Source organism: Balaenoptera acutorostrata, chromosome 9 (assembly GCF_949987535.1).
Source record: "Balaenoptera acutorostrata chromosome 9, mBalAcu1.1, whole genome shotgun sequence".
Lineage (NCBI taxonomy): Eukaryota > Metazoa > Chordata > Mammalia > Artiodactyla > Balaenopteridae > Balaenoptera > Balaenoptera acutorostrata.
In genome coordinates this window covers 82,745,368-82,773,069 of record NC_080072.1, presented here as the reverse complement: position 1 = coordinate 82,773,069, position 27,702 = coordinate 82,745,368, and the positions used below count along the sequence as shown (strand labels likewise).

The window sequence follows — 27,702 nt, the reverse complement described above, 5'->3', positions numbered from 1 at the left end:
GGGGTGGGCATGGGGGTTCCAGAAAGATTTCTGCTTTCTTAAAAAGAGATGCATGTGGGGAAGAGCCCTTTCTTTGGCCTCTGAATCCTACCCTGTGAGGAGGAGAGAGCTGGAGGAGAACATTTTGAGGAGAACAGCCAACACACCGAGGATGGCAGCAAAGAAAAGTAGAAGCCCATGACTTCGTTGCAAAGCCTTGAATTAACCAACCCTAAATATGTTCTAACTCTGCATTGCCTATGTGACAGGACACATTTTATTAAATCATTTTTCAGTTTGGTCATCTGTTACTTGCAGCCTAAATTAGCCTATAATAAGACCAGTGGATTGATTCAACACATGGTGCTGTGCAAATAAAGTAAAAGACCTCTCCCTGTGTGCAGAATCTCAGAAGGATTCATTCAGCAAATATTTCTTCAGAGCTTACTAATCTTCAAAAGTTGATAGATTGAGAGAGAATGTGTTTCTATTGAGGCTTTGGACTCTGTAGCACAAATATGAAATGGATAGTAAAAACCAGTTGGTATTCAGTGTATTTTCCATGCAAGCTCTTTATATGTGTGAAAAGATTGTCTTTGAGTCCCTTTTTTAAACCAAAAGTGAAAATAGAAATAGCTAAGTTGGACAACCATGCAAAATTCTCACATGATATCATAATTTTGTGAAACATGCCATCCTAATGGTTTAATGAATACTAATACTCTGGTACTTTTTAATTTATTCAGTTTTTGCACTTCCCAAGCCCCTATTTTATTTTAAATATATCCCTAGGTCTAATGTAGAGACGTATTTTACTATATTTAAGGAAAATGTTAAACAGATAATTTTCCTACATGCACAGGTGCTTTAAAATGCTTTTTTTTAATATTCCAGATTCAAAGGCAATGCTGTTTTTACCTTTCTTTTTTTATCTTAAAATACTGAAAGAGATGACCTGTAGTTCTTCCTGCCTCTGAAATTGGTATTTTCTAACTTAAAATGTAGCTTTCTTCACACCTGAGACCCCTGGAGAACAAACAAAATCTTCATTTATTTTTCAAGCAGTATCCTGCCAATCTAAGAAGAAAATAGAACCTTGTTTCAGTCGCTGGCTTCTAATAGCATGGTATCTGTAGCAATCTCACAGAAGATTAGTAACTCTAGCTCAATTTAAAAGTTAGCATTGTGAAACACATATTGAGTGTGTTTCAGAATAAAACCTAGTAAGATTTAAAAGCTGTTATTCATGATTTATGAATAAAATAACAGTTCAGAGCAACAGACAGACTGGCAAGAAGGACTTAAGTTGATGGGAGAAGAACGTTCTATCTTTTCCTTTGCAAAAACAGTAGTAACAGAAGAACCTACATGTTGCCCGTTCTGCCTAGTGGAATCATCTTAGTGTGAAAACATCATACTTAGGGTTCCACTGTCTAAATGCAGCTCCTGATTCCCATCAGGCATTCTTTAAGATCTCAGTCAGTGCTTGTAGAGTGGAGGACCACTTTGGGTCTTGTCCCAGAAAATAACGTTAGATTTCTTTTCTGCTAGACATGTGAGACATTATCTGATTATTATTAATATATGTGGGTTCCCAGGGAAGCCAGACAGATGCTGGTATATCATTAGTCATTTTTTCCCATATAGTCTTCTAGTTTGCTAGCATAAACCAGAGTAGGACTCTGAAGATGCCTATTTGGGTTCACAGATAGATTCCTTTTTAGCAATTTATATAAACACAACTCCATCATTCTCAATATTCATTAAATGCTAATATGGATTGTCCTTTATTAAAGGCCACACCTTTTCTTCTATCTCATCCGAAAAAGAAAAAAATTTTAGATTACCACAGGAGTGGTCTGACCAGAAAACAAGCTTGACTTATATTGACATATGTTTTGTAAGCCAAGGGTATATTGCAAGCATTTTTTTATTGAGAAATAATCGATGTATAACATTATATTAGTTTCAGGTCTACAACATATTGATTCAATATTTGTATATATTGCAAAATGGTCACCACCATGTCTCGTTAACGTCCATCACCACACATAGTTACAAAATTGTTTTCTTGTGAGGAGAACTTTTAATACCTACTCTCTTAGCAACTTTCAAATATACAAGTATTATTAATTATAGTCATCATGCTGTACATTACATCCTCAGGATTTACTTATTTTATACCTGGAAGTTTGTACCTTTTGACCACCTTCACAGATTTTGCAAGCATTTTTAATAATCTCTAAAGGATAATATGTATTAAAATATTTACAAGTTCCTAATTTGACAGGCTGACTCCATTATATACAGCAGGGGTCCCCAAGTCCCAGGCTGCGGACCTCTGTCCGGGCCGCCCACTGTTAGCAACTGGGCCGCACAGCAGGAGGTGAGCAGCAGGCGAGCGAAGCTTCATCTGCCACCCCGCATCGCTCCCCATCGCTCACATTACCGCCTGAACCATCGCTCACATACCGCCTGAACCACCACCCAACCCCCCAATCCGTGGAAAAAATTGTCTTCTCTGAAACCGGTCCCTGGTGCCAAAAATGTTGGGGACTGCTGATGTACAGTATATATTTTCCAAACATATGATTATATCTTGTTTAACATAGTTATTTACTATTAATTTTTTTAATTGAAATATAATTGACCTACGACACTGTGTTAGTTCCTGGTGCACAACAGTGATCTGATATTCCTGTACATTATGAAGTGATCACCATGATCATTTTGTACTAAGTCTGTCAAGTCACCATACAAAGTCATTACGATATTATTGATTATATTCCATGCTCTACATTTCTGCTCCATGATGCATTTACTTTGTAACTGTAAGTTTGTACCTCTTAATCTCCCCCAGGTATTTCACTCATTCCCCCTACCCCTTGCTGTTAAATTTTTGCTTTACAGTTATGGTTATAGAGAGAAGGGTAATCTTATTTGAGATGGGAAATGATCTCTTCTGAAGTATCATCTATCAGCTCATACAATTTCTTTATTCATTTATTTAGTCCTGCGGCAAACACTTAAGTTATCTGCTAAATGTCAGGAACCGTGTATGGTGCTAGCACCAGAGAGAAGCTTGCCTATGGTGGTGACCAGCACCAGAATAAGTGGATGTATAAAGTATTGAAATGAGAAGGAGAAGAAGATCCACTGAATATTAACCTCATTTGTTCAGTTCTCCCCTCTTGATCTGCTTAACTGGTTACAGAAATCCGACTGTCTACTGCTTAGAGTAGGTGATGCAATTAAAATAAGTCATGATGTCATAAATAAAGAATAAAATAAAATTTACCTCTGCTACATATAAGCAAGTGACTTTCTGTTTCGGAGTAAGTGGTAATAATGAGGACTAATGCATAAGGTTCCCTTGACTTTTAAATAGGCTAATAAACATTAAGCACTTATTGTAATGCCTGGGACATACTTAGTAAATACTAGATTTTGTGAAGAATATTACTGTAACCTAACATTCGTCAATATTCTGAAGAATATGTAAATGATGTGCTACATAACTTTAATTTGCCCAGAGATTTCTTTGCTCCCAAACACGTAGACCACGCAATTTTCCTATGTCACTTCCAAGCAAGTATTCATTCAACAAGTATTTATCAGATATCCACTGTGAATAATAATATTATCCAGAAATTTATAATCGTGTTGAACAAGCAAGAGAAAGGTAAATATAAAGTAACAAAGAGATATAGAATATGATTCAGTGTTAAAATCAATGATATAAGCAAGGGATGCCATTCTGTCTCTTGGCCTATACTAGACATTGTTAATCATTTCCATTTTTCCCCATTTAATATAGAAACAAGTTCAGAACCCTTTTTAAGATAGTACTGCAGGAAGCCATTACCTTTGAGTTTACCTACTGGGTAAACTATTTGCCATCTCTAACAAGACAAGTTTTAAAGAAAATCAAGAACACTTACTCAAATATCTTTTCTGGGACATCAGCATAATTTTTCTGCCCCTGTAGTCATAAAGTCTTCATCTATGAATCCTCTGCCCTTATTTTTCTCTCCTGACCATGTCTCCCACCATCATTGAAATGATTTATAGTAAAATAACAATGAGAAGTTATTTAGTATATGGATAGATCACGCTGCCAGTTGGAAAACAAGATGAGTCAAGCCATCACTTCAGTATGTGGGAAGCAAGTAAACCACTGCAGTGGCCACCAACACTGTTCATCAGTTTCCAGTTCTCCCTTTCTTCCAGTTACCCACTCTGGTAGAAGTAAAGGTCTGGCCATGTGATTAGCTTTGGCCAGTGAAACGTAAACAGAAGTATTTAAAAAACTGATGGGCAATTCTTCATCTTCTGATTTCCCTCTGCCATGACTGTTAATTTTACAATAACGATGCCTCATTAGCTCAGGTCCCAGAGTGAGAAAACAGGAGGCAGAGCCCTATCAACCCAAAGTAGACATGCAGTGTGAGTAGGAAATAAAATTTTATTATTAAAACCACTGAGACTTATGCCAGCATGATTTCACCTCTCATGACTAATACTACTCTATGACTGTGCGTAGTTCAAGGGAAGAATCCATGGAGGAGGCTCACCAGACCAGGTAACAATATTGAAGAGACTTGATAGCATGAGATTTGATGAGGAAACAAAAAGTCTCATCTCATTCTAAAATGCTCTCCATTGTGAAACCCAACATTGATTTACTAATAGCTTTTGTGAGGAAAAGAGATCCACATGGAATGTACACAAAACTCTTTTTAAAAAAAAATAATAGCATGAATTTAGCCATTAAAGTAAAAGGCCGCTTTTTATTATCTCAGTGAAAATCCAAGTACAAGGCTTTTTGAATTGTCTCAAAAGTCTTCAAATTACTTGGCCTTCAGCATTGACACATAGTTTCAAGGTAACATGACCTTTTTTGTAACCTCTGTGTGTGTGTGTGTGTGTGTGTGTGTGTGTGAATGTGTGTGTGTGTGTGTGAGAGAGAGAGAGAGACAGAGATCTTGATGTGCTTAGCTTAGCACTTTTAGGGCCCAAAAGAATTTTAAAGAACATTGAAGAATACTGGGCATTCATATGCATTTTCTGTTTAATTAATTGTTGTATCATTTTTGATTGAAGTGAGTTACATATTAAACAACTATCTTGAAAGTCACTGGCTTTTGACATATAGATGTTTATCACCATCACAGTACATGAATTGTTTGCATTAATATCTAATAGCTTTGACAATTCTTTGATCTATTCTGAGATATGTAGTCATTTCTACTGCCTTTATTTTTTCTGTCTGAGGTGGGAAGGGAATTTGTTTCCTTGAATCTCAATGACAAATCAAAATTCAGCTTTATTTACTTGTATGCATCTTAGCTTTGGTCCTATAAAGCACTTGATTATTTCTTTACAAGAGAATGAGGATGAGATACCATTCCTCCATTTTTTATTGTATTTATATTTATCACCTTTTTTCTTACTCATTTATATGCACAAAAACTATTTTTTATTTTAGTGCTGCATCATAGTGCAACTTTTATAAAGGCATTTTAAATGACAATAAGATATCCAAATATAAGCTATAATTCATCTTACATATGGTGCTACTAGTGAAAATATCTGAGGTTGAAATCAGATGAACAGTTATCTCCTGAGCATTATTAGATTTGCACACACAAAAGCTATGACAGCTGTGTCCCAATTTGCTCTACTTTCTAACAGCTGGACAGTCACTTTCAATAGTAATCATAGGGTATTTCTCCATTTTGAAATATTAATATGTGAAAAAATTGTTCTGGAATTCAGTGAAATCTGGTAATGAAAAATGACTGAGTCTATAAATAGCACTAAAGCCATATAAGTTAATAAACATTTAAGTACAATTATAGATATACATAATTTGTTTATATGTATATATGAGATATAACTAATATACATGTTAAATAATGTTAATTTATATTTTAATAATAAATATAAATTTGTATGTATGTATGTGTGTGTGTGTATATATATATATATATATATATATATATATATATATATATATACCACAAATAATAAACCATGTGATTCTTATATTAACTCCCAGTTAGTTTTCTCTTAGGAATTGATGAGCCCTTTAGTCATATGTGATTGACAAAATGTTTTGTCTTTGCCACACAAATCAAGTTTTTAAACATTAGGGTATTTCAGGGTCAGCTTCTCTGTTGCACACTGTTCAATTAATTCCATGTCAGCTTTGTTGGACTGATTACATCTTCCTGAAACTTACCCTGTAAAATAATTTCAGAGAATTCTCACTCTTTGAGAATAATCAAAGTTCATACTTTAAGTAGCTTTCCTTGACAATGCTTCTAAGAATGTTGGTTTTCCTATATTAAGTGTTTTCTAGAAAAAATACTAAATCTACTGCTTTCTGGGAATGACTTTTCTCTCTGTTTTTCCTGTTACCTTCCTATATCTCTGTGCTATGTTGGCAGTGGGAAAAGCAGATATTTTTGTCATTAGGGTTGTCTTGTTTTCTGGGTGTGTTAAGTTGGTATGATTGAAAAGATCTCGCTCTTCAGCAGCCTAATCTCTAATAGTCTCTGTCATGCCGTTCAACATTGCCCTTCCCCATCTGCCACAGTTCCGAATGTTATTGTTTCATTTTTTTCACATCCTTTACATGTAAAAAACATCACAACACAAAGAGACTATAGTAGAAGAGAATTATCAGAGAATTAATTAATTTGAATTATCTTAATGTGATAAAATACAGCATAGTTATTTTAGTGCTATCATTATTTTCACTGATTTTAATTTTCTAAAACCTTAGACCAAAAATTATTTCCATTTTAATGTAATTTTATAATCACTTCTATAATCTACCTATAAAATACAAGTGGTCTTGAAGGAAAGAGTATAATTGCTCGCTGTTGTACAATAACAAGACAAATCCTTGTTCCTTAAAAGATCTAGTGAGGTGAGGAATAATAAATATCAATGTAGTGCTTTGGGCATTACTACACTCCTGGTGACTGTTCCTGGAAAATGTTCAAAAGGACTTTACGATACTCTTTTTTTCTTTTTTGATGGACTCAGATTTTTAAAGAAGAATAATTTTGAGCTCAGGGATTTATCAATTGATTACTCTCCAAAAATATCATCTCCAAATTGTTACTCTGAGGAAGTTTGTTTATAAAACATTAACACTTTGGTTTGTGCGAAAGGGAATTATAATTAAAAATAAAAAGGTATGTAACTGGCAAACAACCAACTCCCTCCTCCTCAAACCTTTATAAACAGAAAGGTTTTGTATTACTACTGAGTTCTTAGAAAAATCTCTGCTAGAGAATTCTAAATAAATGTCTGACGTTTAATCAGCTTTGCTCTTGAGTTGCTTAAAAGCAGAGTGAGCACAGGGAATGGTTGTTTTTAGAGAGCTGTTACAGGCTTTTGGAAGATTGGTTCTTGCCAGACCATGGGCCAGGTGTTAACCAAAAATTCCTTAATGAAGATTGGCCCGCTGGCAGTCCCAGGAGGAATTTAGTTCATTGATTGCAAGCTTCAGTCCTCAGGAAACACTGAGGAAAAAAATGTTGAAAATGCTTTCATGCTGATTTTTAAACTAACATTGTTAACAAAGTCTAATTTTCACCTTCAGCAGTTCACAGGGTGAGACTCCAGCCCTGTGCTTTTTAAGTTAGGAGATAATTTATGAAAAATTATCTAATTAAATTCAGTTTAATCCTAATTGTGTATTTTAGGGTCTGTTCTACAAATTGACTTATTCATTTTAAAATTAGGGACTCCTGCCCTACTCTCCTTTATGTTCTCCATCTCTCCCTTGTTTCTTTTTCCCTCTTCAACAATACACTGCGTGATGTCTCGCCAATGAAGGTACTATTTTGCGTTCTAGGACACTTTTGTATAAGATGTCATTAGTTGAGGGAGAGTGCAAAGATTATTAGAGGTAGTTTAGTAATAATAATAATAGTGCATTAGGCAGTCACAGGCCTGACTCTTGATTAGTCTTGCTGAGCTTGCTATTCTAAATTAGACGGTTGCATAGGATGAGAACCTGGGGGATCTAGTCAGATCATTAGACTGATCTAATCAGTCACCTGATTTCATATATTGCTGGATAGATCTGAGAGTAGATCCCAGCTATAGCAACAAACTCTCCTGCTTTAGTCCAGCATTGTTCTTCTTTCTTGGTCACAGCTTTTTAGTGTGGTATGGATTGACTCTGGTGAGCCTGGTAGTATAGGTTTTGATGCAAATAGTGCAGAAAAAGAGACAGTTATTTTATAATTGATGTCTGAGCCAGATGGCAAGCAGGATCATTTCAATGGAACTCTTTCCAAAATAGTCCTTTAATGTTCATGCTAGATGTGTTCCCACAAATGTCAGGCACACCAGCTACATCAAAATTAAATTTCTTAGAAATAAAATATTTGGGTATTTTTCAACTTTATTTCTGATAAAACTGCCTTTTATTTGTTATCTTAACTCAAAATGCCTTTCAGTGTTTAAGAACTCTGCATATGCATCATTTACAGTAACCATTCATCTATGTATGTATTTAACAGATCTATTTTGAAAGTCTCCATATGCCCAGACTGGTGAGGCTCTCTGATTACGTTGGTAAACAAGACATAGTCCTTTCCCTCAAGACATGTAATATTCTGCATATATATTTTTTTTTACTTTCCTATGAAACTTTCAAAGAAATTATAAAGCATCTTTTAGTATCTTTTTTTTAATCCTTATACCTAACCAGCCTCAGAGAGAAGACTCTACTTAAATTTTAAAAAAAAGCAAAACATAGAATACATTGTGTCTACACTAAAGGATTTATTTACATTCCTCCACAATGTGTTCAGCACAAATTGATAGGCTAAGTGGCCAGTTATGTGCCAGGGGCACTTTTCTAGTTGATAAGAAAGTTTTTCATATAGATGTTTGAACAACTTGTTGAAATATCCATTTGTGCGACTTCCCTGGTGGCTCAGTGGCTAAGAATCTGCCTGCCAATGCAGGGGACACAGGTTTGAGCCCTGGCCCAGGAAGATCCCACATGCCACGGAGCAATTAAGCCCTTGTGCCACAACTACTGAGCCTGTGCTCTAGAGCCCGTGAGCCACAACTACTGAGCCCGCGTGCCACAACTATTGAAGCCCACGTGCCTAGAGCCAGTGCTCCGCGACAAGAGAAGCCACCGCAATGAGAAGCCCGTGCACCACAACGAAGAGAGCCCCTGTTCGCTGCAACTAGAGAAAGCCCGCGTGCAACAACAAAGACCCAACGCAGCCAAAAAATACATAAATTTTAAAAAAAGAAAACAAAATTAAAAAAAAAAGAAATATCCATTTGTACCCTTATTTTAGATGACAGCAATGACAGCATACAACTATATATACTACCATTGTTAGATGGGAAAAGTGTCTGTTTAGCCCGCTGAAGATTTTAGATTTCAGGTTCCCTTGTCTCATTATTGCCTCACTCATGTCTGTTAGTCACAGTCAAACCACTGGCACTTCTGTCTTCTTGAAAGAAAATTGTTGAGTTGTCATGTCATTTAGACCTGAAAAAAATCTTAAGTGTCACGTTAGCCCAGCCCCCTAAACTATTAGCTTAGGAAACAGAAGCCAGAAAGATGACATGGTGTGTCTGATGCTGCTCTTTGTTGTAGTGGGGAAAGTCACCAGAACTAGAACATGATGGAGCTGAATTCAAGACTCCACTCTTCCACAGACCACCCTTCCATTCTTTTGACTTACAGCAAATCACTTTAACTTCTGTGTGTTGGTTTCGTTACCTGTTAAAGTAATATAAAAAAATTAAATTTAAAAGAAAAAAGCAGAATGAAAGCAATGATAATTACTGCAATGATATTTACTTTTTGTCAACTTATATTTACGATAGACTTACAAAATTGGATGCTTGTAAACTATATTGCACCCCACAAAAATTAAGTGGTCACATTGCGGTTGTTTAGCAGCAGAAGTGGTACTGTTTGGTTTATATAACACTCAACCTACATTTCTGGGCAAACATTGTTCCTAGGATGTATGGTATGATCATGAAACAGCCATTTTACAAATGAAATGTTATAATAAATCCCTTTGCAAGTTAGGCATTTCCTGACGCAATGACCATTCTTTGCTTTCGGCTTTTAGCTGCGGTACATTGGGTTTGTGCCTATCAGTCATGCTGCTGGCTCCTGGATGTCTTATGGAGACAGTGGGACAAATGAGTATTTCTGTACTGTTCCACTGAATTTGTGTGAGGTGGCACAGTCTGCAGAGATATCATTATTTTTTCCTATGGAATCATTGATGAAATATTTTAACCCTTACTTCTAATAACAGCATTTACCCTTTGGATCTTATGTTGTCATAGATAATATTATGATCTGAGAAGAAGACATAAAAGTACTACCTACCATTATTCGTGATTTCGTTTCTCCTTGCACATAATTTGTGACGATGATTACCAAATGCATCTATTAGGACCAGGAATGACTATTCCATGAAATGGGGAAAGTTAGATAAGGGGTCAAAGACCCTAAGTTACGTAGCTCTTACCCTAGGTCATTGTGTATCAAAAACGATGCCCCAGAGAAGGTTTCAAGGTCAAAGACAGGAAAGTGAATCCAAGATAGATCATCAGTCAGGGAGGTAAGAAGAAAAATCAGATGTGAGGTATGAAGTCAAAGCAAGGCAGTGAAGGAGCCAGGGAAATCAAGAATAAGAAGCAGAAGACTAGAAGGTATGAGATGGTCAGTGGTTCTCATACTTTTGGGAGCATCAGAATCACCTGGAGGGCTTATTAAAACAGTAGTGCTGGGCTCCACCTCCAGCATTTCTGCTTCTGTAGGTCTGGGATGGGGCCTGATAATTTACATTTCTAACAAGCTCCCAGGTGATGATGCTCGTCTGGGGACCACACTTTGAGAACAACAGTTGTTCTAGATGAATCCCAGAGTAAGTAATAGTGCCTGCAGTGATTTCATGAGCTCCCGGGATACTTGGTTGGGCGAGCTGAGTTTGCTTAAAGGTTTAGGGACAGAATAGACAAAACATTTTGGCTTTTTCCCTTTCATTTTAATTCGCTTTTTAAAAAACATACAATGCATAACTCAAAGTTATGAGGATGTGAACCTCCTTCTGTATTAAAATATAAAATAACTTATATTCTTGCCATATAAACATAAATCAAAATTATTCCCTCTCTATGAAAAATAACATATTTCATATTTTTATAGTTTAACAACTAGTACAGTGTTCTGGTTAAGAGTGCGTGTGCTGAAGATAGACTGTCTAGGGTCAGATATTGATTTCACCACCTGCTTTGTGCCCTGAGGTCATAATTTTCTTAAACTCTCTGAGCCTCCTTTGTGAAGTGGGGATATTACTGATTGCATAGAGTTGTTGTGAGGATTAAATGAAATAATTTAAACAACTTATTGGAATGCCTGGCACACAATTATTGCTCCATAAATGTCAGTTACTATTGGAACACCAAAGTAAATGCCTTCATTCAGGAATGTGACTTTGTATATAACACTTGGTAGCTATCTCAGGTTTAACCTGATAGGTTGCTCTCTGTATCTATAATTCATTACAACTCTTCTGCTAAGAATAGCCCTGAATTTGGCATGAAGTTATAAATTATATATAAACAATGGGATTCAGAAGTCAAAGTGGATTACAGATAGCAAAGAATCTCAAATTGCCTCTAGCAAATTTCAGACTAAGAAGGAAAACTACCTTCTCTTACACAGAAGTTAAGAGCATTAGCTCTGGGACCAGAGCACGGTGACATGACTGCAGAGCCAGTGCTCTGATCTCCTAGTCGAGATGCAGGGAGTGGGGACATCAGCTCCTCCAGCCACCTTTGCTCTTCCTAAGACTGTCTCCCGCACAAAGGCTAGCTGGGCAAGCACAACACATTAAACACTGAATTAGCCAAAAAAAAAAAAAAAAAAAGTTGAAATTCTCATACATACCGGAACATTTGTAAAAGGGAGAGAAGCCTTTGCATTTCACATTCTGATTCCTTGTTCACTCTCCTTCTCTTATTTTGGAAGCTTTAACAACCACCCTCCGCAGCCCAACCTTTCAGTGGTTTCCACCAGCAATTTAGGCCTCCCTGACTAAGCTCATTGAATTATAGGCTTCGGAGTAAACTCTCTGCAGGAGGACATAAATAGACTGTGGCTGGAGTTCTGCTTACAGAGGGGCCTAAAAAGTCAAAATCTCAAGTGAAAAGAACTCTGGACATTGGGAGATAGGAAAAATGGGTTCACTGTATGGTGCAATTCTGAAGCAAACTACCTGGAGTTAGGTCAGATTTCATAGCTTAAGAGCCTAGTCCCTACAAGACTGTACTTCAGTCACCCGCTGAAAATTGTGAGGTACCCAGGTTACCCATACTCTTTACCAACTGGCTATAAATTCAGGGTTGCCTATAAGCCCCTTGAGTTTGATAAGTTGCTAGGACAACTTATAGAACTCAAGAAAGCACTATAGTTACAATTACAGTTTTACTATAAAGGGTACAAATCAGGACCAGCCAAATAAAGACACTTGTAGGGTGAGGACTGGGAAGGTCCAAATCATGAAGCTTCATGTCCTCAGGACATGTCACCCTCCTAGCACATCAGTGTGTATCACGGACCAGGAAGCTTACCCAAGAGTCAGTGACAAGAGTTTTTATAAGGGTTTCATTCTGTCGACATGATTGATTGAATTGGTGGCAACAGGCTAGGGCTCCAAGGCCTCTTACCTCCAGGGAGGTTGGGAAGTCAGGCTGATATCAGAGCTCAAAGCCACATGATTGGTCTTTCTGTTATAGTCAGTCCCCATCCTGAAACTGTTTAAGGGCCCACAGAAAATCACCTCATTAGCATAAAATCAGGTATGGCCCCAGGGGCCTACCATGAATAACAAAGACACTTGCATCACTTGGGAAATTTTAAGGGTTTAGAAGTTCCCTTTTAGGAACCCAGGACAAAGATCAGACAAGTTCTTTATTATACAACATATGGAAAATAGAATTAGAATTGGAACTATTTTAAGTCACCAAAAACGAAGGCCAAAAAAGTATGATTTTTATGATGGAGAAACAACTGGAAAATGCCATTTGATTATAAAATAAATGGTCATTAAACATCATTAGATTCTTTTAATTTGTTTTTCACTCAGTTGTTCATTCATTCAACAATATTTATTGAGTATCTCCTGGGCTAATCATTGAAGATATACTGTTACATTGTAAATGAAAAAAAAAAAAAAATGTTTGTTTGTACAGTTGACCCTTGAACAAAGTGAGGTTTAGGGGTGCCAATACCCCACACAGTCAAAAATCCACATATAACTTTTGACTTTCCCAAAACTTAACTACTAATAGTTTACTGTTGACCAGAAGCCTTACTGTTAAATAAACAGTTGATTAACACATATTTTGTATGTTATATGTATTATATACTGTATTCTACAATAAAGTGAACTAGAAAAAAGAAAATGTTAAGAAAATCATAAGGAAGAGAAAATACATTTACAGTACCTATATGTATTTATTGAAAAAATCCACGGACCCACAGAGTTCAAACCCGTGTTGCTCAAGGGTCAGCTGTATTACGTGGAAAAGAGGAAGGATGAACTATTTGAAATTATTTGCTCAATTTTAATTCCAATTGAAATGAGCCTGAGTTCTGAGATAATCATTAATTTTGCTTGTCAAAAATGATGTTAAGAGAGCTCCCAAAGTACAAAATATTAGGCATCAAGTCTAGATTTATGAAGAATTTGGGGAGGTAGGGGATAATAGAAAAAATATGGATGTTGTTTGTTTAACCACAAGGCTGCCATTTGGCCTTATGTTTTTAAACAAAATCAAGAAGTGCTTTGAAATGTGATGTGTTTTAAACTGTTCTTTTTTTGCTTTCCTGTAATTGGAGCAACATACTAATTTCTACAAGTTGTGACTACTAACAGAGAGCAATCACCTCACAGACTTGTACCGAAGAGATGAAACCATCCAGGTGACAGGACACGGCCATGTGCAGAGTCCCCGCTTCCCAAACAGCTACCCCAGGAACCTGCTTCTGACCTGGCGGCTCCATTCCCAGGAGAAAACAAGGATACAGCTAGCCTTTGACAATCAGTTTGGATTAGAGGAAGCGGAAAATGATATCTGTAGGTAAGTGGGAAATAAAATCCATTTTAGGGTAAAATTCCAAGGTGGAAAAAAAAAGACAGATTTAAAACATCACATCAGACTTCTCTTTAGGGCCCTCCGGACCTATCCGAGGTACTCGACTTCTTTTTCAAAAAGCCTTTATGTCAGTCCTAATGGACAAAATAAATTGGAGCGCAGACTGCCTCTGCAGAAAGCCTGGCAACCTGGCATGACTCACAGAAACTCACTCCTGCAATTGTCAGAGCCAGGCTGTGTGACTCCCAGAGAAGGGGGGAATCTGGGGGCCCCTATCTTGGCCAGGCCTAGAACAACCTTTGTGAGCAGGTAGATGCCTCCAGTATCCCGGGTCACCTGCACCATGTCACATGGCTCTGGTGCAAGCCTGCCAGGGCTTAAGGAGTGTATTCCCCTGCTGAGCTCCAGGAACTGACCCAGCACTGGGAGATGATGACGGCAAGGACCCTGTCAGGTCCTTACCTGAAATCGTAATTTTAAGGCCTCAGATATGTGTAAGAAGGAAGAGAAGGCAACCTCCCAGGATCAGCGTGCTCCTTAGAGGTCTGTTTCTTCCTGTAGTTTCTGGGTCAGCAGAAGATGAAAGCTGCGCCTGATAATCTTCTCCCTTCTTAGCATGTTTATCAGAGAAAGCCCTGGCTGCTGTTCTCTGAATTGTCCGCTCACAGCATCTTATTCACTTAATTAGCATGTGTAAGATGCAGAGGATTTTCTTTTTCCTTTCTGTACTTTACTGCACGAACTTGTTCTGCATTGCCAATGAACTACTACTAAACTGCTAAATTCTTTCAGCAGGTTTTACTTTGAATAATAAAAATTGGGTACTTCAAATTTGGCTGTCCTTTATTGCATGTCTATTATGCTGACAGCTTTTATTATGTTGCTGTTTTTTCAAGAATAACAGCAGTGACCGTTACTTTCTAGGACCTTAGAGGGTAATGTATGCCTGAAAGCAGAGATGAATACATGCAGGAAGAGCCAGTTAATATTTACAAAGAGAATAAGCTTGAGGAGACCTTGTGTCTTTTCAACCTTGAAAGGGAGAACTCATTTTCTGTGTTCAAAAAAAAAAAGACCTTGGAAACAAATGAAAAGCCACTATTATGGGGATATATGTATACTTATGGCTGACTCACTTTGTTGTACAGTGGAAACTAACACAACATTGTAAAGCAATTATACTCCAATGAAGCTATTTAAAAAAAAAAAAAAAAGATTATTAAAGGTGATGTCATTGAAGAGACACTGGTCTCCACTGCAGAGCAGGATTTTGATCTGGTAGTGATTGACTCCTTTTGGCATCCTGACCTTAAAACTAGGAGAGGAAGTTAGGATGGTTTCTTTTCCAGACCCTTCATCAAATCAAGTTGCTCCTAAAAATTTATGGAGGGAGGTAGAAAAGTAAGAGGTAAAGGGGAGAGGAAGCAGGGAAAGAGGCAGATCAGAGACCTGACTCAGGACCCTCCCTGAACCAAAATGGTGCTCTTTTGACTTCAGACCCAGAGTAAAAATTGTGCTGATGTTGTGTTTTTTAAAAAACAAAAGTGACCTCTTGCATTATTAACAAAGTTCCAAGTATATTCTTGCTTTGTGCAATAAATATGATTCACATATATTGTATATAAAATGAAATGCAATTGATTTCCTCCCATCTGTTCCAAACCTCCTTGATGTTTACATTGTAATATTTTATTGCCGGAATAGCGATTCTTTCTTAGTGCTTTTCACTTTTCAACACCATATATTAAGTAGTTAATTTACATAGCACCCAAGAGATATTCAGCTGGTAGAATTACATAAACCTTCTTATTTTGCTCATTAGGAAACTGAGGCAAAGGACATAAAGGCCTCACAAATCACGTCAATGAAATTTAGTAACCATTTTATTATGCTCGCCTCCTCCTTTGATCACCCTGCCTGATCCAATAAGAGCTCTGAGGTGCGTGGGTAAGACCAGTAAAGTTGTATTGGATTTTCTTCATATTCAGACGTGATGGTTCTCATGCTGATTCCTTTTGGCAATCTTGACAGGAAAATATAAAATAGATATGAGACTTCTGCCACTGTTCACCTTGAAGGCTCACCCTGAGTGCTCGTTTGCATTGTGACTTTAGCATCTGAAGTCATTTGAGGAGAGGTAGATTGGAGGAGTGAGACACGGATGCCCGGAACTGAAAGGCACAGAGTTCAGCTCTCAAGCAGAATGTTTTAAGATCTTGGGTGTCTGAAAATAGAATATAAATGATCCCTAGAAGATGTCAGCTTGGTCACTGAAGATGTCCTATTATGTGATGAAAAAGTGAGATGCTGTGGAGGGACTTTGAGGATTCAGATGACTCTGTGGAATATCTAAAACGCCTCTCCTGTCTTCTTCAATCCTGGGATTCTGTGTTTCTCTGGCTAGTGCCAGTGGTGAACCCATGGTCTTACCCTCATTCACACACAGCCCAGATATTTCCAATATTGGCTAGCGCACATCCCTCCTCAAAGTCATGTGTTTCCATTATGATAAATGTCATAGTTTATGATACGATCCTAAAAAAAGACAGTTTCCAAAAAGAGAAAATAGTCTTTTATTTTATTTTACCATTTATTTTCTACAGTGAGAGTGCTGATTTTATGTGCTGTATAGGTATAGATCATTTCCTTTCTTAAGGAAACACTGGATGTGGTAAATTAATTCAAAGTGGGAATTTGTTTAAAAACTTGATATAGTAAATATTTGGGTATATAATTAGAGCTACATCTCCTAAAGTATGACAATAGATTATACTTGTTAGTTTTTCCAGGAAAACGTTATGAGCCAGATGCTCAGAAAGTAGCCCATTTTGATTTTTGACGATTTAGGAAGAGTTACGGCTAAAAGTGTGTAAGGGTGTTTCCTCAGAATAGATTGTTGAAGTTTGAATTTGAGAAACCTAATCCAAAAACGAGTTTTCCTTCTAAAATATCTGTAGGTTATAATTTTCATTTCAGATGATAGGTCATGAGAGATCACATATGTTAGTTTCAGTTTCTCAGTGAAAGTATGAATTTCAAAGTCTAGTTTAATCAAAGTTTATGTCAAATTGGTACTAGGTATGATTTTGTGGAAGTTGAAGATATATCTGAAACCAGCACCGTTATTAGAGGACGATGGTGTGGACACAAGGAAGTTCCTCCAAGGATAACATCAAGAACAAACCAGATTAAAATAACATTCAAGTCTGATGACTACTTTGTGGCTAAACCTGGATTCAAGATTTATTATTCTGTTGTGGTAAGTAGCTTAACCACCCTATGATTAAAAGCAGACACTGGTTACATGAAGTATAGAGATCGTTTTCTGTGATTAAATTCAGTGGTGTGAGAGTGAATGAACTGTGTTAATTGTCTATGGTATGCTTTGTCCCTGCCTTGTGACCAAAATGTTAAAGCCTTCTTTAGTGAGAAATGCCATTTTAGCTCTGTTAAGTCAATGCTTGGGCCCATGCATTTTGAAAGAAAGCATAGTGAATAGAAAAAGTAAAATAGTTTATAGTAAAGCATATACCATATTGCCTTTGATTCAACTGGAGCAAAATAAATGTACAGCCAAATAGAAGGTAAGTGAGAATTGAACCTCTTGGTTTGAAAAATTGTCTATGTAATTCTAATCACAGAAGAGTCCCAATGATTTTAGTTTAAATTATGACTCAAATTTGGGAAGGGCCTATGTTATAATCATAGAGCCTCAGGGTTAGCAAGTATCTTAAAAATTGGAAGGTATAATTCAGGACCCAAGGTTTGATTTTTGTTTACTACACCCATGCTTATTTGTGGTCTCACCTCTACTTAAACACCTCAGCAGCCATTTCCAACTTTATATGGTTCTAACTATCAGAAAATCTTCAACCTCATATTGCGGCATAATCTACCTCGTAGTTAAGTCTAGTTGTTGGGTCACACATGGTCATGGGTCTTCTTTACTCAGTCATTCATTAGTAGAACAATATAAAGTTCCTTCTTATTGACAAATATTCTGATAGGTGTAGTAGATACAAAGGCAAGCAAGAAGACAGGGTTCTTGAACCTCCTGGAGCTGATAGTCTGGTGGAAATGACAATTAGAAGCCATAACAACTGAGAATGATAATAAGACAGAAGTACTGGGTGTTACAGATGAAGCCCAGGGGGATATTGGGATAATTTTGCGTATACATTACGTTTAGGATACATTAAATATCCCTGAATCCTTCAGTTGTTCGTAGCATATTGCCTTTTGCTCTCCTGGCAACGTCTTTAACTCTCATTCAGTTTATTGCTATCCCTTTTCAAAGTGTGGATGCTGAAACAGAACACAGTACTACAAATGGAGTCAATTTGGGTTTTTTTTTTTCCTCTTATGAGTTAAATTTAGAGTAGGAAAAATCTTGGTTTTTTTAATCTAATGTGGTTTCTTTTTTCTTTTTTCTTTTTTTTTTGCATTATGATGAGTGGTTAAACACAAAGTGAATTCTACATCAGAATACTATAAATGAAAAAATAGCATGTGGTGATACTGGTTCCAGTTTTAATTTGAAAATAATCCATCAAGCATGGTATACATTATTGCACACTCATGCAGTGCTGCTCAGCATTAAAGTGGAAGTGTGAACCTTTGGTTTCTACATGTCTTTGCTTTTAATGTGTTCAGTGATGCATCTGTTCTCAATTGTTCATGGACAAAGCAGGCTCAGCATGTTGGAATGGTGCTGTGTCAGAATGGCTTAGTGAAGGATCTTTTTTCCCCTTAACATATCAAGGCCTGTTAGCGCTCATGTGTATACTTTTTTTTTTTAATTAATTTATTTATTTATTTATTTTTGGCTGTGTTGGGTCTTCGTTTCTGTGCGCAGGCTTTCTCTAGTTGCGGCGAGCAGGGGCCACTCTTCATCACGGTGCGCGGGCCTCTCACCGCCGCGGCCTCTCTTGTTGCGGAGCACAGGCTCCAGATGCGCAGGTTCAGTAGTTGTGGCTCACGGGCCCAGTCGCTCCGCAGCATGTGGGATCTTCCCAGACCAGGGCTCGAACCCGTGTCCCCTGCATTGGCAGGCAGACTCTCAACCACTGCTCCACCAGGGAAGCCCCATGTGTATACTTTTTGTGAAGCTTTGGTTATGACTAAGTTAAATGGTCCATAAGTCAGTTAGAAACACCTTAACTCTAACACCATATCTTTAAGGCAAAATAACTCCTTTTTGTATAAAAAGGCAGTGCAGGTGTGGATTTAGGGAAGAATGAATATTTTTGTTTGAGGTGCTTTGGGTTACAGTACAGGTTCATCACTCATTTCCTAGCCAATGTTAAGTGGAATATCGGACAGCCTTTGTAGTATGGATGTAAACCGTTCGGCATGACTCCACTCACTTACTTATTCACCTCCACCAGTACATTCAGTTGTGTTTTTAGAAATGATGGTAGTCATAACTTTTTTGTTATACAGCCTCTTGGTCTGCATTCATTGAAAATAGCTCCAGGCTCTCTTTCCGCTCCTAATTGGCTTCTGGCACTAAATATGATCAATTAGGGCCAAAGTGCTTTGGTGGCTGAATTCCAAGAGGTAGAGTGAGCTTAACCTTCAGGTGTATATAAACTCTAGATCTGTGTGGCTTTTTGATAAACTCTTTCATTTGATTCTTGTTCAACAGGGATCATTTATGCCTTGACCAATGTTTTGGAAAGGTCATTTTATTCATGTTTAAATTTTTCTCGGAGAAACTTTAAAGCAGAGATTATGAACTCAAATGCTACAGAGCCCAGACTTAAAATTCATAGTGAGCCAGATATAAAATTAGAGGGAGACAGTGGGATTAAAAATGGCAAACCCCAATGTATGTCAGTCAGATCATTATGCTGTACACCTTATACAGTGCCATATGTCAATTATATCTCATAAAACTGGAAAAAACGGCAAGCCTTCTTTAAGTGTATTTAAATAATGATTTTTTAAATGTTGTATAGGCCCAGAAAGCCTGTAGAGTTTGGAGGCAGCTGTTTTGCAATCCCTCCTTTCAGGAATGGCAGGTGCTGGGGAAATTTGAGCAATAGTTCCCGAGCAATCACAGTGCTCTTAGAAAATGGCAAGTAGGTATTTGGATAGGTAAAGACCACCTCCCTTCTCATCTCTACCTTTCTATCTCTCAGCCTTCCATCAAACATTTCTCTTCTTCCTACCTTAGTGACTCTCCAGTTGTACAAGGGCCTCCCCTGAGGCTGTAAGTTATAGGTGCCCAGGACCATAAGAGCCCACTACACTGGAATCACATCTACATGGTTCATGCTTATGACGTTTTTGGAATACCAAGTCTAGTGTACATTTTTAGTCAATTTTTCACTCCAGCAAAGTGTGGGAGACTGACTAATGGTTAACATCTTGATCACTTATTTTTGGTTAGCAATTATTCTTATATTACAATTTTGTTTGGTGTGCTTGGAATTCAATCGTCTACCTTTTTTTACAGCATCTATCACAGTCTTTCCTAGGGCAAGGCAGCACAGCCATAGGGGACCAGAGCTTTGCTGTAAAGCACACTTTGGATCAAAGGAAATTTCCCCAGTTACTAATGGTGTGTGATATAGAATGGCTCTCTTACCTTTTGGTTTTACATCCATAAAATTGGGATAATAATTGGAGTTGGTGTGAGATTTTAAATTAATAGCAAATACTTATCATAGCACCTAGGATATAGTGGAAGTGCTCAATGAATAATGGTGATAATGATCCTACCTTTACAATCACAAATTGTGTGTGTGTGCGTGTATATATATATATATATATATATATATATATATATATATATGTATGTATTCCCTCTAGGTAAATGGTAATGAACTATTTGAGGATAGGACAAACATCCTGTGTGTATTCCACACAGTGCCTTATACATGGCTAGACAGTGTGTTTGTTGAATTGACTCTTCCTGAGAAAATATGATTCAATTTCATATTTCAATTTTTTGCTCTCCTACTCAGCTTTCTTTCCTAATTTCACTCAGCTGAGGAGGATAGATACCATCAGAGGGCATAATGAAGCAGAATGGATAATGTTATCAAACTGTTATCAAGATGTGTTTGTCTAAATAAATTAAGCTCTCCCATCTCAAATCTAGTTTATTGGGGAATGAATGGATGGATTGGATTGTTAGGAATCTTTTTTGGAAGACCATTAAGTAGTTTATTGGAAAAGTGTCCAATTACAAGGCTCCCAATGGATGGTGTGCAAAGAAGTCAGCAAGCATGGGTATATGAATTTCAGCTCTGCTGCTCACTGGCTAAAGGCTCAGTTTTCTCATCCGTAAGATGGTGATAACACTGCCTGACACACAGTTAACTAGTTGTAGGATTAAATTAGATAACTTTTGTAAGCCACCCTGCCTGGAACTTAGTAAATTACTCAAATATCTGCTGCTCTTATTGTTATCATTATCACTGGCATAATAATTAATATATCATCAGGTGATAAATGAACTTGGCAGTCCTGTACAAACAGCCCAGCTGTCAGTGTGCGTGTGCATACACATATACACACATGTCTGACCATAATTCACCTCCTTCATCCAAGGTAGAAGCATTTTATTGTATATTGTGACAAACATTTAAAAAGCCTTTTATTTGTGTGTGTGTTTAATGGAAAGTACATTTTTTAATTCAAAAATTCAAAAATTATTTATAAATTTTTTATTGAAATATATTGATAAATGATTTACAATATTGTGTTAGCCCAGGAGCTTCAATGGATATTGGTTGAAGCATTCATTCTTAAGGCCAGAGTCTCATTATTGCAGCATTTTATAGGCAAGGCTAGATAAGTGTTCTTATTTAAAACTTTACAAATGTTCTAAAATTTCACCAATTACAGAGATCATTTTGATGAACTAGGAGTCTCATTGGGAAGGTTAAGTGAATCAGTTATTTTCATCAGATTACCTTCCTAAAACCTGAATACATAATGAGAACTTTGATAGAGTTCTTGAGAGAGTAAAGAGCAAAATGTAATATAGTCCTAGAGCAAAGAATAATTTGACAAAGAATATGGCTAGGTCCAGAAGCAAATGATAGGGGTTGTGGAGAATAAAGGGGAAGTGGGCTCTTGCAGGTGGGGGTGGGGAGGGGAAGAGGAGGAGGTAGGTAAAAATAGGATTAAGGGAGCAGGAGGAGACAAGAAAGTGAGGTGGAATGAAATCCCATGATAATATGTTCCCCTGTGGAATTCAGGGCATTTTTGCTAGTTATGTATTCGTTTTAATGCATTATTCAACAGACTTTTTATTGGACACCTATTATGTTTCGTGCACTTTGATAAATACTGGATATAGAGTAGTGAACAAAACGAGACAAGGTTCCTGCCCTCATAGAACTTACAATTTGGTAGGCACAGTCCTGATGATGATGATGATGATGATGATAAATATATTATAAAATAATAATAGTCATAAATAATAGCATCTAACCCTTTGGGTTATTGTGAGGATTAAATATATGGGGCAATGTATGTGAAGTGTTTAATTCAGCACACAGCATATTGTAAATAATCAATCTGCTGCTATTAAACCATGTATTTTGCCTGAAGACTTGTTGTAAGAAAAATATAGAATCTTAGAGATCCAGTGCCTAGGCCAACCCTCTTATTTTATAAGTGAGGCAGCGGACTCAGGTTGGGTAATTTTACCAATGAAACAGTGAACACAGGTTGTGAGTTTGTCTGTGGTCACAGAGCTCACACATGTGTTATCCAATGAGATACGAAAGCTGTGGACCCTCTCCAAAGAAAAATAAATATATCTAAATTTTTGCATAAAATACCAGGGAAACCCCCTGAATCTCATCTGTGATGTCCCTTAGATGCAGTTAAGAACCCCACACATATTGCCTCTGCATGTTCTCTGACTTTTGGGAATGTTTTCTTCCATGTTGGCTAATCCTTTCCAACATAAGCAATGTTTGAAATAGTACTTTACTACTGTAATTAATTTTCCTCATAAAACCCATGTGCTAATCACATGAGCAGATGACTCCCCAGGTGCTGAGTAAACACATTTCCAACTTTGAGAGGGATGCTCTTTAATGGCACTTGGACAGTCCAGTATCCTGTTTATCTAGTATTACATTATATGGACTTGCCACAAGTAAACTTTTATCCTTGAAAACCAGAAAGACGCAGTGATATTAAATAACTGGGCCTCTTTATACACATACCACTTGCTCTCTATAACCGTGCTTTTTGATGTACTAATATTTTGGTAGATGAGGGAAGTGAGAAAGATGAAGAAGGAAAAAGCTATTCGACTATATTAGAAAGTGGCTTGAGTATTAAAGATATGCCTAAAACAGAGCAGTATTTCTTTCTTAAAAAGCTATGAAGAAGTGAACCTCAGTAAAAAATATCTCTGCCTAATGTTCACTTATAAATTCAACAGATACTTCTGAGAACTTACTGTGGATAATAAAAAGAAAATGATATTCCTGTGTGGGAGAAAGGCACACAATTAAAAAGCACTGTGAATTGCAGTGATGAAATGTGCATGGAATATTCTGAGCACACAAGGAGGAGGAACACATAAGGGATGCAGTGTTCCTCACAAAGATGGGGCTTGCTGGTGTAAGGAAAGATAAAAAAGTATTTTTTTCCTCTACCCTCCTAGGTTCTGTCTTGAACTCTGCAGATTAGACTGGCAAAAAACAGGTTAAGGAGAGAAAAGCACCCAGATCATTAACACATGCATATCATACACACGGGAGCACTCAGTGACGAGTAGCTCAGAGTGGTGGTTGGAACTTGGGCTTATATAACGTTTTAACCAAAGGAGAACACATTTTTAGAGAAGTGACAAGACAAAGGAAAAAGACTTTTAAGTTTCTAGGGCAGCAAATTGTGGGAAGGTAAATATATGGGAGAATAAATGGAAGCGAAGGACTAGTGAATAAAGTTTGTTATGTGGATTCCGCTGGTGCCTCTCTAGGCTGATAAGGGTTCAGAGTTGTCTCTGGTGAGGGGATGGGGGACAACCTTTGCAAATTTATGTGCTTCTAGGCATGTAGCGGGAGGACAGAGAACCTTTCCTGAGCCTGCTTCTTTTCAATTGCCTTCAGCTCAAAATAATTCTTATGCGAAAGTGGCATATTTTGGGGTGGCATATTCCACTACCATTCACTGGACTGGGTCATGGAGGGAATAGCACCCCGAGAAGGGAATGTTGCCTAAACAAAGGCACAAAGTCAGAAAAGCAAGGCATTTCAGAATATTCTGATGAATTAATCCAAAGTGTTGCAGGTTGAGGGTGCTAACCACTTACTATCCTTTCTTTATTCTTGCCAGTAGGAAAGAGATACAAGAAGCCAAAAGATGATCAAAGTAGCAACTTTATTAATGGTGGTCCATGAAATGCCAAATCTCAGGACTTTCTTGTAAAACTAGAGTAGAGAATTTGGCTGGGACCCAAAGCTAAAGTATGGTTGTACCAGTACTGTGATGCAAATTCAGAACAAAGGATTCTTTTCAAGGGGTCTAGGGGATACACTTACATGCCCCTCCCACTGCATAGACGGTCACAAATAGTCACAAACAGGCGGGAGAGCTGTTGAGGACAGGATGGCCGACTCCAATCCCAGCTATGCTTAGCAGATGGACCCAGGGAGTGGGGAAGAGCTGAGACCCTTCCCAATGGTTGGTGTCAGAAGCAGGCAACCCAAGAGAGACATGGGGAAAGGGGATGGGGATGAGGAAGGGAGAGAAGATGGAAGAAGTGATGAAGGGAAGAAATTCATGAAGGGAAAAAAATGTCTGTTGATATCTCCATATCTGAGGGCTGAGGCAGGAATATGGAAAAAAGCGTTTCTCCTCCAGAAGAGCAAACAAAGAAGAGCAAACAAAGATCTTTGTGCCCCTGAAGGGTCCAAGACCACAGTGATTTTTATGCTTTTTTCAGTCAGTCATCTTTGGTTACAGTCTTTGGGGAGTCAATACTACCCACCTCTGGTCCTAAGGAGAGCTAGGTGACCCACTCCATCTACATAAGGATCAGCCATTCTGACTGGGAAATTGAAGATCCCTGGAACTTTGGGGAAACTCCAGTCTTCTCTCCCAGATGAACGAAGGAATGAGAAATCAGTCATACAGACAGGACTCATCTAGCCTTGAAAATAACTGTCCCTAATGCTCCCTTTATCAGTGGGAGCGTGACAGATTAAGGCTGATCTCCATTCAACATTGCTTCTTTCACCTATGAGAAAATTGAGCTACATAGTCAAAGTGACTCTTCCCTTATTTCGAAATCAAAAATAGGAGCCAGACAGGAAAAAAAAAAAAAAATTAAAAAGAGAGATTGAAAAGGCATGGAAAAAGAGAAATACATGAATAAATAATCAGGTTGCTTCTTGGCTGGGCCCTGCTAACCACTTCCTGATTGGTCTCCTATCTCCCGTCTCCCTACTTTTAGTCTCTCCTGCACATGGTTGCCAGCTGAAGTAGAGCTGTAATCAAATCATTTTCCAGCTGAAAACTTGTGAATGATTTTCAGTTTCCTGTGGAGTAATGTGTAGATGCCTCACTCGGATACTGAGAGCCTTCCATGTTCTGATCCGCCTAACATTCTAGCTGTCAGTTCTCCCATCTCCCTCCACAGATTGTTCAGTCCAGGCCAACAGCATTATACCCTGACGGCCCAACTGCTTCATGATTTTCCCCCTCTTATATCTGACAGTTAACTTTTGGATGTATATTTCCTCAAGAGCCCTCCTCTCTCTGTCAAAGACATACTCATGTCAAATATACCACTTGTTCTTAGCTCCTCAAGCACAAATGCTCTTTCCCTTTGTTAGGCACCCACATTGCTATTCTTTATCGCCTTTTTTTTTTTCAAAGAAAAAGTAATGTATACATATACCAGACATTTTTGAGAATACATAGAAAAGTAAAAAAGAAAAAATAAAACCACCCATAGTTCCCATCATTCAACTACAACCACTGTGAATATTTTGGACCATTCTTTCCAGCCATTTTTTAACCCATGGAAACCTATTTACAGGTCTCACTGTCTCCATTAGAGTGAAAGCTCCATGAGGGTCGGGAGTGCCTTATTCCTACAGGTCTATCACAGGGCATTGTGTACTATGTAGGTCTTAACATGTTTAACTGAGCTGAACTAACAAGTAAGTATTCATTGAGTACCTGTGATGCATCTGACAGTTTGGAGTAAAAGCAATATATAAAAGCAATCCCCAGTGACGTATAAAGAGACCATTGACTATGTTTTTCCAGACTTAGGACCAGAAAGACTTTCTCCCTCTCACTCTAATGTTACAGTCATATCAACATACCAGTGGCCCTCAGTTGCTTTGGTCACTGGGCATTGGAAGGGGTGGGGGTGAGAGTGGAGGAGTGGGGGCCATTGTCGGGGTCAAATGTCAGGAAAACTGTGGAATGGAACCAGGCATCCTGTTTGTAAACTCTGCCTCCACTACATTTTAATCTCAAGGAGCATGTAATTGTGTCAGTAACAGCCTGACCTCAGCAGTTCTTATGTCAGACTGTGTAATAGTGACATCATAGCAAACATGGTTCAGATCCTCTATTGATGCAGCTGCTGAGCTGCCCTTCCTCATGAAGAATGTCGGCAGCCTTGAAAGACTCAAGTCTTCTTATTAATTGTACAAAGGTCTTTGAGGTCCTGATGTCTGTCACTCCAAGGGTCTTTGCTGAGGCCCCAGGAGCTTTCCAGGTTTTTAAGATACTCCAGAGCTATTTGTTTGTTTGTTTATTTGTTTTGAGGTTTTCTGTACAGGATAAAGGATATATGACTCAGAAACACTCAAATTCAAATCACTGTATTGTCTATGAGACTTAGGACATATGATTTAAACTGACCAGGCTGTTCTTTCTTCATTTGTAAAATGGGAAGGATCCACCTGCATCATAAAGTTGCTTGACGATCACCTTTAAAATATATGGGTTTGATAAATATACTATACACAACAGATGGAACTATTATTATTACTGTTACCATCTAAATGTCTTTGGAGAATTAGAATCAACTTAGGTACATCCCAGGTCCTTTAAGAGATATTGTGTCTTGGTTCATCTGGGCTGCCGTAACAGAATACTGTAGCCTGGGGGGCTTATAAACAACAGAAATTTATTTTTCACAGTTTTGGAGGCTGGGAAGTCTAAGTCCATGGCACCAGCGGACCCATTGTCTGGTGAGGGCTTGCTTTCTGGTTCAGAGACAGCTCTCTTTTTGCGATAACCTCACATTGCAAAAGGGGCCAGGGAACTCTCTGGGGCCTCTTTTATGAGAACACTAATCCCATTCATGAGATCTCCACCTTCATGACCCAATCACCTCCCAAGGGCCCACTTCCTAAAGCTATCACATTGAGGATTAAGTTGCAACATACCAATTTTGGGGAGACACAACAGTGGGTCTCTAGCATGTTGGAACCAGATGAACACTAGGGAGATCTATGGACTTGGAGTAAGGTCAGGCCTAGGAACAGTTATGCAGTATGATTCCGATTCCCAGCTAAACCCACAGATTTAGGCAGATTTGGG

The 27,702-nt window shown here is 37.9% G+C and overlaps 1 protein-coding gene across 2 annotated transcripts in view; it reads left to right on the top strand.

Annotated features, from left to right (window-relative positions):
• PDGFD (platelet derived growth factor D) overlaps window positions 1-27,702 on the top strand; it is a 227,585-nt gene that overhangs the window by 141,684 nt on the left and 58,199 nt on the right. The window contains exons 2-3 of one of the 2 annotated variants that reach the window (XM_057553773.1): window positions 13,956-14,142; window positions 17,236-17,416. In XM_057553773.1, the coding sequence (XP_057409756.1) occupies window positions 13,956-14,142; window positions 17,236-17,416 (368 nt within the window). Of the gene's footprint in view, window positions 1-13,937; window positions 14,143-17,235; window positions 17,417-27,702 lie in introns of both variants that reach the window. The other variant, XM_057553772.1, reaches the window with a different exon arrangement.